Source organism: Nematolebias whitei, chromosome 3 (assembly GCF_014905685.2).
Source record: "Nematolebias whitei isolate Nwh7 chromosome 3, NemWhi1, whole genome shotgun sequence".
Lineage (NCBI taxonomy): Eukaryota > Metazoa > Chordata > Actinopteri > Cyprinodontiformes > Rivulidae > Nematolebias > Nematolebias whitei.
Genome location: NC_056500.1, coordinates 29,795,015 through 29,807,368, shown reverse-complemented (window position 1 = coordinate 29,807,368; position 12,354 = coordinate 29,795,015). Strand labels below are relative to the sequence as shown.

At 39.8% G+C, this 12,354-nt stretch overlaps 1 protein-coding gene across 1 annotated transcript in view; it reads right to left on the bottom strand.

Moving 5' to 3' along the window:
* The window catches only part of polrmt (polymerase (RNA) mitochondrial (DNA directed)), a gene marked incomplete in the record, with an annotated part of 55,661 nt that extends 45,969 nt beyond the window's left edge, over positions 1-9,692 (bottom strand). Inside the window, 2 exon segments of the mRNA XM_037674280.1 lie at positions 8,144-8,277; positions 9,088-9,692. Of these exon segments, the coding sequence (XP_037530208.1) occupies positions 8,144-8,277; positions 9,088-9,639 (686 nt within the window).
* Between the last annotated feature and the right edge of the window lie 2,662 nt (positions 9,693-12,354).

Genomic DNA, 12,354 nt, shown 5'->3' with positions numbered 1-12,354 from the left:
TTGGGAGGAATAGCACCCCTGATCTGAACCCGAGAGGTGTTCTGTTGTTGGACTTCTGTGCTCGTCATGGAATGTCCATCACGAACACCATGTTCAAGCATAAGGGTTTCCATATGTGCTCTTGGCACCATTACACCCTAGGCCGCAGTTCGATGATCGACTTTGTTGTCGTCTCAGCTGATCTGCGGCCACATGTCTTGGACACTCTGGTAAAGAGAGGAGCGGAGCTGTCCACTGACCACTACCTGTTGGCGAGTTGGCTCAGATGGTGGGGGAGGATGCCGGTCAGACCTGGCAGACCCAAACATATTGTGATGGTCTGCTGGGAACGTCTGGCAGAGTCCCCCGTAAGACGAAGCTTTAACTCCCACCTCCCACCCACTGGAGAGCTTCCAACACGTTCCGGAGGAGGCGGGGGACATTGAGTCCGAGTGAGCCATGTTCCGCGCCTCTATTGTCGAGGTGGCTTATCAGAGCTGTGGCCGCAAGGTTATCGGTGCCGGTCACAGCGGTAACCCTTGAACCCGGTGGTGGACACCAGCAGTAAGGGATGCTGTCAGGCTGAAGAAGGAGTCCTATCGAGCCATTTTGGCCTGTGCGACCCCGGAAGCAGCTGATGGGTACCGGCAATCCAAGCGGCATGCGGCTCGTGTGGTCGCTAAGGCAAAAACTCGGGCATGGGAGGAGTTTGGAGAGGCCATGGAGAATGACATCCGTACGGCTTTGAGGCGATTCTGGTCCACCATCCGGCATCTCAGGGGGGGAAAGCAGTACGCCACCAACACTATTTATAGTGGAGGTGGTGTGCTGCTGACCTCAATTCGGGATGTTGTGGGCCGGTGGGCAGAATACTTCGAAGAACTCCTCAATCCCACTGGCACGTCTTCCACTGAGGAAGCAGAGGCTGGGGACCTTGGGTCGGGCTCTCCAATCTCTGGTGCTGAGGTCACCGAGGTGGTTAAAAAGCTCCTTGGTGGCAGCGCTCCAGGGGTGGATGAGCTTCGCCTGGAGTTCCTTAAGGCTCTGGATGTTGTGGGGTTGTGTTGGCTTACACAACTCTACAATATTGTGTGAACATCAGGGGCAGTTCCCCATGATTGGCAGACTGGGGTGGTGGTCCCCCTATTCAAAAAGGGGGACCGTAGAATGTGTTCCAACTACAGGGGGATCACGCTTTTAAGCCTCCCTGATAAGATCTATTTGGGGGTTCTGGAGAGGAGGGTCCGTCGGATAGTCGAACCTCGGATTCAGGAGGAGCAGTGTGGTTTTTGTCCTGGTCGTGGAACTCTGGGCCAGCTCTACACTCTCAGCAAGGTCCTGAAGGGTGCGTGGGAGTTTGCCCAACCAGTCTACATGTGCTTTGTGGACTTGGAGAAGGCGTGCAACCGCGTCCCTTGGGGAGCCCTGTGGGGAGCCCTGTGGGGGGTACTCCGGGAGTATGGAGTACCAGCCCTTTGATACAGGCTGTTAGGTCCCTGTACGACCGGTGTCAGAGCTTGGTCCACATTTCCGGCAGTAAGTCGGGCTCAATCCCAGTGAGAGTTGGACTCCGCCAAGGTTGCCCTTTGTCACCGATTCTGTTCATAATTTTTATGGACAGAATTTCTAGGCGCAGCCAAGGTGTTGAGGAGATAAATTTTGGTGGCCTTAGGATCGTTTCTCTGTTGTTTGCAGATGATGTGGTCCTACTGGCTTCATCAGGTCGTGATCTACAACTTTCGCTGGAGTGGTTTGCAGCCGAGTGTGACGCGGCCGGGATAAGGATCAGTTCCTCCAAATCCGAGGCCATGGTCTTGAGCCGGAAAAGGGTAGAGTGCCCTCTCCGGATCGGGGAGGAGGTCCTGCCCCAAGTGGAGGAGTTTAAGTATCTCGGGGTCTTGTTCACGAATGAGGGAAAAATGGAGAGTGAGATCGATAGGCGGATAGGTGCAGCATCGGCAGCGAAGAGGGTGCTGTAACATACCATACCATTTTATTTATAGAGCACTTAAAACGGCGACAAGGCCAACCAAAGTTCTGTACAGACAGAAACAACAGACAACACACGAAGCAATATACAAAATGAAGTAAATCAAAAATATACCAGTCTGTCGTGGTGAAGAGATCTGAGTCAAAAGGCGAAGCTCTCAATTTACCGGTCGATCTACGTTCCTACCCTCATCTATGGGCATGAGCTTTGGGTTGTGACCGAAAGAACGAGATCTCGGATACAAGCGGCTGAAATGAGTTTTCTCCGCAGGGTGTCTGGGCTCTCCCTTAGAGATAGGGTGAGAAGCTCAGTCATCCGTGAGGGACTCAAGAGTAGAGCTGTTGCTTCTCCACATCGAAAGGAGCCAGTTGAGGTGGCTAGGGCATCTGGTTAGGATGCCTCCTGGATGCCTCCCTGGTGAGGTGTTCTGGGCACATCCCACAGGGAGGAGACCCAGAGGAAGACCCAGGACACGCTGGAGGGACTATGTTTCTCAGCTGGCCTGGGAATGCTTTGGGATTCCCCTGGAGGAGCTGGCCCAAGTGGCTGGGGAGAGGGAAGTCTGGGCCTCCCTACTTAGGCTGCTACCCCCGTGACCCGACCCCGGATAAGCGGAAGAGAATAGATGGATGGATATTAGACTACTGGGTAGATTAATGGGTAGACATCATCAAGCTATTATTTATTCCAATTTAATTCTTGGAAAAAAATCAGCATTTTGGAGATTGTCTGTTTTTACTGTCTTAAATATAATAATGTTTATAATATTCTAGTTTACATTAGATTAGCCAGGAACATCCCAAAGGATGTGTATTGCAGATTTTCATTTATGAGGCAGATTAGATTTATTATGATGAATTTGATGAGTTTAAAGTCTTGTCACAAGTTAAAAGTTCATCACATTGGACCTGCCTACTGATGTGCAGATAAAACTCAAATTAGAAAAACTTGAACAGACTCTAATTAATTCAGCTCTAAAAGAAAACACAGTGAGCAGTTACAGAATATCAATTTACTTATTTGCATTGACAAGCTTTCTGTCAGACTCAAAGTGTGAGTTTGATCCAGAGGCAGATGGGCACCGACAATATCAGTGAAACATTTATTTGAATAAAATCTCCAAGAGATCTCCCAGAGAGAGCAAAGTCTCTGTAACTGGACTGCAGAATGCAGATGATGCCAATGAGCAACTGCTCTCTGGAATACAAATGAGACATTTATTAAAGGGAGTTTTCTACAATTACATTTGATGTGTGACGCCTATGAAGGTCATAGAAATAATATTTTCATATTGCCTAATTGTCATTAATAATATTTGATTGGTGAATTTAAAATAAAATACAAATTATGATTTTTTTTCTACATTTTTATGGTATTACCCTGTATTACACTACTGTATACAACAATTTAAGAAAGACTGAATGTACCAGTATATTACACCAACATTTTCAGTAAGAAGCTATATACAATAAGAAAATTAAGCTTTCACATGCTAACTGTATATTCACTTAACTTACTGAATTTTGTTCATGTACCCTAAAAACGTATGATCTTACATTTACTTCATGTACATTTACATGTTCATCATACATGCTTTTTTACAAGCACGCTTAACAACCCGTTAAAGTACACCAAAATGCAGGAAATTACATCTACTTTGTTCAAAATTTTCTGGGGAAGGACGCTCAGACCTCTGCATACACATAACCCCCCCCCCCCCCCTGCTATTTGTGTTCCCGCATCGATCAGTTTACAAATTAAGCCCTTTTACTTGTTACAATTTTATGTAAAGAGTTTTCTGTAATAATTTGAAGAAGTGGCAATACATTTATTATGTTCAATATGTAAACAGGTAAAGTTTTAAAGTGGTTTTTGATGCTGTTAATTTTCTCAAAACTAATTTTTGGAAGTTGAAATTAAAAATGTTAATTAAGTGTGTCTTGAATGAAAAATACCTCATGTTTAAAAGTATAAAAATTGTATTAACACTATTAAACAACTGGTCTAAAGTATTCACGGTAACATTATTTACATGAACGCTCCTACAAGCACCCTGCAGATGTTGGACGCTGTCTATCACGGTGCACTAAGATTCATAACTGGCTGGAACTACCGTACCCATCATTGCACCCTGTATTTACTGGTTAACTGGACATCATTAATCTACAAAAGTTAAGTCAGGTCCTCTGGATGGGTTCCAAAAACAAACAAAAAAATGTAGAAACGTTTCGTCTTTCATCTGAAAGACTTCTTCAGTCTGAGAAGTTGTATTCAGCTCAGTCATAAATAACCCCTTATCATAGTGGATCAACCAGTTTGCTGCTGACAGAGGACCTGACATTACATTTTTTAGATGTTTCTACCTGGATTATTGAGCATGCATCAGGATGGACATCATTGACTTCATGTAGACTCTCTCACTGGTACATTTTCATCTTTAAATTACTTCTTGGTCTGATGCTTTCATACATCTCCTACACATCACTGTGTGAGAGCAGGTGGGATGAAATATGCTAATTTTTGGGGACAGGCATTTTAGGTTTTCATGAGCTGTATGCCATAATCATCAGTATTAAAACAATTAAAGACCTGAAATATTTCAGTTGGTGTGCAATGAAAATATATGAAAGTTTAATTTTTATCATTACATTATGGAAAATAATGACCTTTATCACAATATGCTAATTTTTTGAGAAGGACTTGTACAGCGTGCGCTGTCAGGACATTATTACATGCAGTGTTCCCTAAGTGAGAACTGAAAAAGGGTCTTCTCCTACTCCGCTCCCATTTCCCGGAATATCTTGCAAAAAGATCTGAAGCTCTCGACCTTGACCTCTCAAGTGGCTTCAAACATCTGCGAAGTTCCTGGCAAAAACCAACGCAGACATGTTCCTGTTTTTAGTATTTTCACATCACTTTACCACCTAGCTGTTTTTGTTTGTATTTTAATACCATTTCCTTTTATTTGTTCTTCTCAATTTGTATGCTTTTTATGATTGTCTACTGTTATCACCACTAAAAAAAAACAAAAAACAAACAGGTCTCTCTTGTAAATGAGTCCCGGAGGCTCAATGGGACTAACCTGTATAAATAAAGGTTGAAAAAATACTACACAAATCTTTCCATTGAATTAAACAGACAAACTGAAGAAAATGATTTAATAAACATGAGGGTTATGAGAGAGTCCCTGAAACCTTTTCTCCCCTGTAAGGGGTCCCTGAACCCAAAAAGTTTGAGAACCCCTGAAATAAAACTGACCTGAATGGCCTCTGTGTAGTCTCTATTGCTAGCCTGTTTGGTTGCACTGCCTCCTAGAGACCAACCAAATAATTGCACAATAAAGGAGGAAAAAAAAGTGAGAAAGGCTAATTTGTCACTGCCCAGACAACAACCGAGCTCTGCTTCACCCTGCACACCTTTCACTGTTATATATAATAGTGTGCTAATTAGCATCTGGAGGAAACCATAGCTCAGCAGCTTTCAGATATTACAACTAACGATTAGTGAGTGGAGATCTGCACATCCCTACAAAACAAAACACCCATCACAACTCTGATGCTTAGAAACGGTCCTATTTTTATTCTTGACGGTCACAGAGGTCACATTTTGGTGTAACTTTGCTGCCATTGAGTCACTTGTGTTGCAACGTGCAATCTTGGTCTGAGCAAATGAGAAAGCCTTGGAACAAAGACAGGATTAGTCTGGGAGCTGGCAGTGTGGTCCAGAGGAACAAAGAAGGCAGAGAGGTTGACAGATAGAGCATAATAAGCCTGGTGACTGCTCTGCTGCACCTCAGGGAACACAGAGCTCTGGAGGACACAGCACTTATGAAAGAAAACTTAAAAGGATGAGTGTTGAAAGAGGAAAAACAGAAGAACAGATCACATTCGCTAAGGACAAGGATGCAGTAAAAGTGACTTAATAGGCGAGCACAATATTTGTGGAAAAGGGAACCAGCTGGGGGAAAATGAAGTGACAAAAAAGATAGAATAAAAATAAAGACCACTGTAGTGCCAAAGTCTCATATTAGCATAATCTTACAGTGATCAATGAACCAACCAGATTCTGCTGTCAAACTTACTACTAAGTTCGGGTTGCTGTTATTACGCCGTATTATTTTACATTATTAGTGTTTAGAATACATCTTAGATCTGTTAGCGTACCGTTGTGTGTTTGTTTAGCGTATAACTCAGTGTATATCTTAGATCCTTATTCTTTTTACACTTTTTACATTTTTGCTATTGTTGGATGTAACTGGGACCCTGTGTACACAATTTCATTCCACCTCACGTACCACAGGTAGTGAAATGACAATAAACCTACTTGAACTTGTACTACTGCACATATTACAATGCAAAGAGTGATGGCCACAGTCTGTAAAAGTGTATATTTTCTACATGTGTGTAATAAACAGCACTCAACTTTGTTCACACTGTAGGAAATGTGAATCAAATCAGATTTTTTCATGACAGAGCGTGACTACCAGTAATCAGATTTTTGCAAACCCCAGCCAGATCTTATTCATCTGTGGTACTGACTCAGATACATACCCAAAGTTTTTCAAAGCAAACTCAGTTTGAACAGTCATGTCCCATTTCATCCAGCCTTTATATCAGTGAGGTAGGAGTAAGCACATCAACCCAGTATAAATAATAACAATACCAAACATGTGCAGTTTATATTAGGGATGCACAATATTCTCAGCATGGTATCGGCTGATATTAGCATAAAATTCAATATCGGACATTCCATTAAAATAACTCGCCGATATAAATGGTGCTGTTTTTACCTGCAGCGGCAGCGCACCGCAATGACGTCACGTGCACCTACCTGTGCTCATGGCAGAGAGGAAAATTCAAAATGTCGGCAGTGTGGAAGTTTTATTTTTCATTGGTAAGGATGTCGGATTCCGAAGATTTCTGGGGTACGTTGAGCCTCGTTACATCGTCCCCAGTCGGAGATATTTTTTTCCGACATAACGTTACCCAAGTTACAAGCTGTCATTACCTAAGTCATTGAGAAGCTAATAGTCGATAGCACGACTTGTTGGGTGAGTTTTACCACAGACATGTGGACGTTGTGTTAGCCCTGTTAGCATGATTAGTCTCACGACACAATAGATAGACAAAAACTTTGAATTTAAAAAGGCTGTCCTTCATGCACAGGAGTGCAGAGGATCCCACACCGCAGCTAAGAACCCGGAACAAGCCTCCACAAGTGAGACAGTATCTCAGGTGACTAATGCTAATAAATAATATTTAACACTCTATTTATTATAAGTTAAAGTGCTATGCATATCATATGGCTGTTACTGAATATATGTCACCAGCTCTTACAGCTGTTGCACATTTTTTGTAGCAAATAGGCCTAAATAAGAAGGCTATGTTCTGACAAAGGAACGTATATAAAATATCGGTATCGGCATCGGTTATCGGACAAATAAGTTTTAACATATCGGCATATTGGATATCGGCCAAAAATCCAATATTGTGCATCCCTAGTTTAAATCTTGGAACTCTACATCTCTTCAGCTACAGAACAGAAGTACGGTTGGGTCGTCTTTTTTTCTTTAATTTGCCTCGTCTCTGATTAAAGCTCAATTCACAGTTTTTGCTCATATCCGATTTTTTTATTTTTTGCGTGGTTGTTCACATCAGTGTGAACAGTTTACAGTTCTTTGCAACAGGCATGAGCAGAAGACGTGACGTCGCACGCATCAAGTTGTGTTTAAGGAAGTAAATATGGATGCTACATGTTAGCATGTGTGACTGAAGTTTTGTGAAATCAGAACTGATTTAATTATTATCTGACATGCATGTTTGGCTCAGTGTTTTTATTTAATCTTGTCTTTTGATGGCTCCTCCGGTGCAGCACTGTATTTCTGGAATAAAAGCGATATAGTTTGTTTGTAGAAACAAACTCAAGCACTGATACCATTACATTAGTATCGATATGGTCCGACAGCAACGTTTGTATCATTTGTTCTTGTCAAATCTCAGTCATACAGAACATGAGAAATTAAAAGAAAAAGAGAAATCAACCAAACTTCTGTTCTGTAGCTGAAGACGTGCAGAGTTCCATGATTTAAACGGCACAATCCACTTGCCCCTAACCTTTGAACACATTCCTTTATGAATCTTGTTTGTGTGGTGGTGTGACCAGTTGCAGACAAACCTTGATATGACATTAGGGGAGCAATATGGATTGCGACCCATACACTCGAGCGCAGCAGAGTATGATCCAAGATTTGGCTTCAGACCAGCTTCTTTTAATAGAATGAAGATGCGGCCGACCTGATTTAATTTGCCCTGCAGAGAGAGGCAAAAAGGAACCACAATCAGAACTGTAAAAATAACTATACAACAATATTTACTGAAGTGATGCCCGATGATGCCAGATAAATTTTAATTCAATCAAATTTGGAAAGATACGGCAGCCCTGAAGTTTAAACCACAATTACATATTCAAAAACACAACTACAAATAAACAAAACACAATTACAAATTAAAAACCACATTTGAAAAAAACGCAACATTTGAAAAAAACAAACAAACAAAAAAAAAGTCCATGCTCAATAATCCAGGTATACAATCCAACAATTTTCAGTCAGGTCATCTGGACAGTTTCTTTTTTTTGCTGAAACGTTTCACCTTCTATCCGGAAGACTTCATCAGTCAAGGAAACACACAACACAAAACTGATGCTTGTGTCTCCTCGACTCATGAAGCTTTCCGGATAGAAGGTGAAACGTTTCAGCAAAAAAAGAAACTGTCCAGATGACCTGACTGAAAATTGTTGGATGTTTATTCAAATGTTTTTTTGTTGGTTTTTTTTCAAATGTTGTGTTTTTAAATGTTGTTTTTTCAAACATGGTTTTTTTCAAATGTTGTTGTGTTTTTTTTTTTTTTCAAATTAATTGTTTTTTCAAATGTTGTGTTTTTAAATGTTGTTTTTTCAAACATGGTTTTTTCAAATGTTGTGTTTTTTTCAAATTAATTGTTTTTTCAAATGTTGTGTTTTTTAATTTGTAGTTGTGGTTTAAACTTCAGGGCCACCAAGTTTGTGAACTAACTAAAAAATAATTCTGCTGTCTCATTTATTTTTATTTCATCACTTACTTTCTTGGCCCACACTTTCATCATGATGTTGTAAATGTCCGTATTGAGATGTTTACGCCGACCCATGGTTCTGTGCTGATTGAGGAGGAAAGTCTGTGACCGCTCAATGTCCCCAATAAACACACACGCTTCCAGGTAAGAGAGGTTGTTGAGATAGACATCTCCACATGGACTTACTTTAACGTTTTCCGTGGTCTCTGGAGTACCTAAATGTGCCCAGTGATGTTTTTTCTGATTAAGTCTTTTGTTAAGCTCTTCAGTCTCAGAGAGCTCTTCATTCTTGGCCTCAATATCCTTTCCATCTTTTTCAACACTCTTTTTCAAGATTTTCCTTTTCTTTTTCAATACTTTACTTGATGTTGCTGATTTTTCTGCAGTGACAGCAGATACCGTGGTTGGTGAAGAAACTGTAGCACGAATTTCATCTGATGGTTTCATGCCACTTCTATTTTCAGAAGCAGAAAATGTCTCTGTGGAGCTTTTCTTCAATTTCTGCTTGATGTGCTGCAGTTTCTTAACTTTACTTGTCTTCTCGACAGACAATTTTTCCATCCAGCGGCTGGGCTGTACTTTAGAGGATGGGTGTAAATATCCATATTTAGAAATGCACGATTTTTCTTGAGACAACCCTCTGATGGTAATCCTATCAGATGACACACCTCTTCTACAAGAAGGAACTTTAATGAAATGCACTTTTGCATGCTGGACATCCAAAACGACGTCAGATTGAAGTTGCTGGATCCTTGCCTCAAGCACTGAAAAGGAAACAAAAGCAATGTGTATCCTCTGCATGATACAGTGCATTATATTTTTTAAAAAGTATTCATAAAATGTATGCATCAGATTGAGTCTGACGAGTATGGCACTTTAAAAAACAGAAATCTATAAAATACATAAACTAATACTGATTCCAAACATAGTGTGTCTTGCAGCACAACTAATGAGGAAAAGAACCTCTGAAAACGTTGATGCTCCTAGCATCAGTGTGACTACTCAATACAAATTGTTGTCTAAATCCACATACCATCTAACAACTGAGACTGTTCAAGTACACGTTTCTTCGTATCATCTGACTTTGGGAATACAGATGAAACGTTTCTTCTCTGAAGGTTTAAAGGGGTTTCTGAAAAAAAGAAAGGAAGAAAACAAACACATGCAGATTATTTAACAGAGCTTGAAAACAAAAGCACAGTATCATCCTGCATAAACAAGTAAACTCACACAAACAACAAACAGCTGAGGGTTTTCACTTTTAAAGTGATCCGATTAACAGGTGAATTAAACTGCTACACAAAATAAAAACAAATATATTGATGGAGTATTTTATTATTTAGTGCTTTAAAAGGGGGACAATATATAAGTACCGGTAAATCACTTTTTACGCTGTGTTTTGCCTCCACGTGTATCTGTGTTTAGAAAAAGGTCTTGAACACTTCAAGTAACCAGATTATTTTAAATGACTTGCAAAACACAGCCTGCACTTTATTTTAAACTGTAGTTACTGGTTATTACAATGTGCTAGTACTGGTATGTCATTTACTTTAACATATAGTATAAAGTGTACCAAAAAAAAAGTGTTTGAACTTCTGTATTAGCAGTTCATCTAAAAGTTGGTTGGAGCTAAGTGTTTATGTCACACAGTAAAGCCATATAGGTTTAGTTTAATAGCATAGAGTCCACCATGTTAACAATTATGATTTATAAATAATAATAAAAACTAAATTATGTTGACATGACTAGAAATCAATCCAAATCAGTGTTTACTTTTTCCCAGGACATAAAGAGTACATAAAAATATATGTGTGTGTGTTGTTGCCTAGTAAATCTGGGGGGGGGGGGGGGGGGGTTGTTTGTTTGTTGTTTTGCAACAGTAAACAAAAGGGGATTTGAAGGTCCAGCCCAATGATGTTTCTCAAGGACAAGGAGGTGCTGGTTACCTTTTGCTTACCCTAATTGACAACAGATTTGTCATCAACTGAAATGGCCATAACAAGGTGAAATAGTGTGCTCGCGTTAAAACATGTTAGATATATCTATTTTCACAATACTTAGTAGGCTAACAAGAAAATCGTTACTAAATAACCTGTAAAATATCAACCATTTAAAGTCCCACAGACATTTAACTCAGCTTGAATGTACAATTTTTTTAACACACGAATCCTGGATGAAATTCGATAGTTTATTTATCACGTCAGATAAACTGATAATTATGAGTTTCCTGCTTCGGCTCACCTGATATCAGTCTCACTGAGCCGTTTCTCGTCGAGACACACAGCCGGCAACAGTCCGCAAAATCCCGGCCAACAGCACATTTTTCCAATAAACTACGCCGATTGAAGCATTTAACGAAGGCACATGCTTTTAGAAGTGACATGTTGACATGCAATAACCGCGTTACTTCGATGTACTAGGCAGCCATCTTAAATCAGACAAAGCTGGTCGCGAGGAGAGATGATCGCTCCGTGAGGCCTGATGAGAAGAGCCCAGATAAATCGAGTCAGGGCCGCTTTAATGCTCCACGGAGTGATTTCGGACAAAATGACAAATTTTAAGGATTAAAGTATAAAAGTACAACAAATTATTATTATTATTATTATTATTATTATGAGTTATACACTCACCACTATTATGCTTTTTTTTGTTGTATTTTAACTCCCTTTGTTACTATTTAAGGGGTTCCACAAAACTATCTTTTTAACAGAAAAATGTCTTCTTGTTCTTTCTCTCTTTTATTTATTTATTTATTTTACATTTCAAATGTAGTAAGTTTGACAAACAAAAAACATAAATTTAAAATATTGCATATTTTGACCAACAGGTGGCAGTCGTCACACAGTCACCCAGAAGTCAATTTTGAAACGTTATCTTAATGTCTGTTATTAAAATAACTAAGTATCTATGTTTCATGTGTTTTTATTATAAAACTTATTTATTATTTTATAAAATACAAATAAAAATCATTTTTACTGTCAAACATTTGTTATTACAGTAGCTTTTTTTTCATATAGGGTCTAAATGCCAGGAAACTGATTCAGATGTTAATTATGCAGTTTTCAATACGACTTACTTGCCACAAAATAGTTGCTCACAATATAGTGAAATGTTTTAAACATGCCATACCTTAAAAAGAATTGTTAAATGAAACCACTAAGCTTTTAACAAGGCTTTCAAGTGAAAAATGTGAATCTCAAAATTGCCAGATCACGAAATAGATCTGATTACGTTTTCACAGGATTTCTGCAATATTTGCTTTAGTACACCTAATTA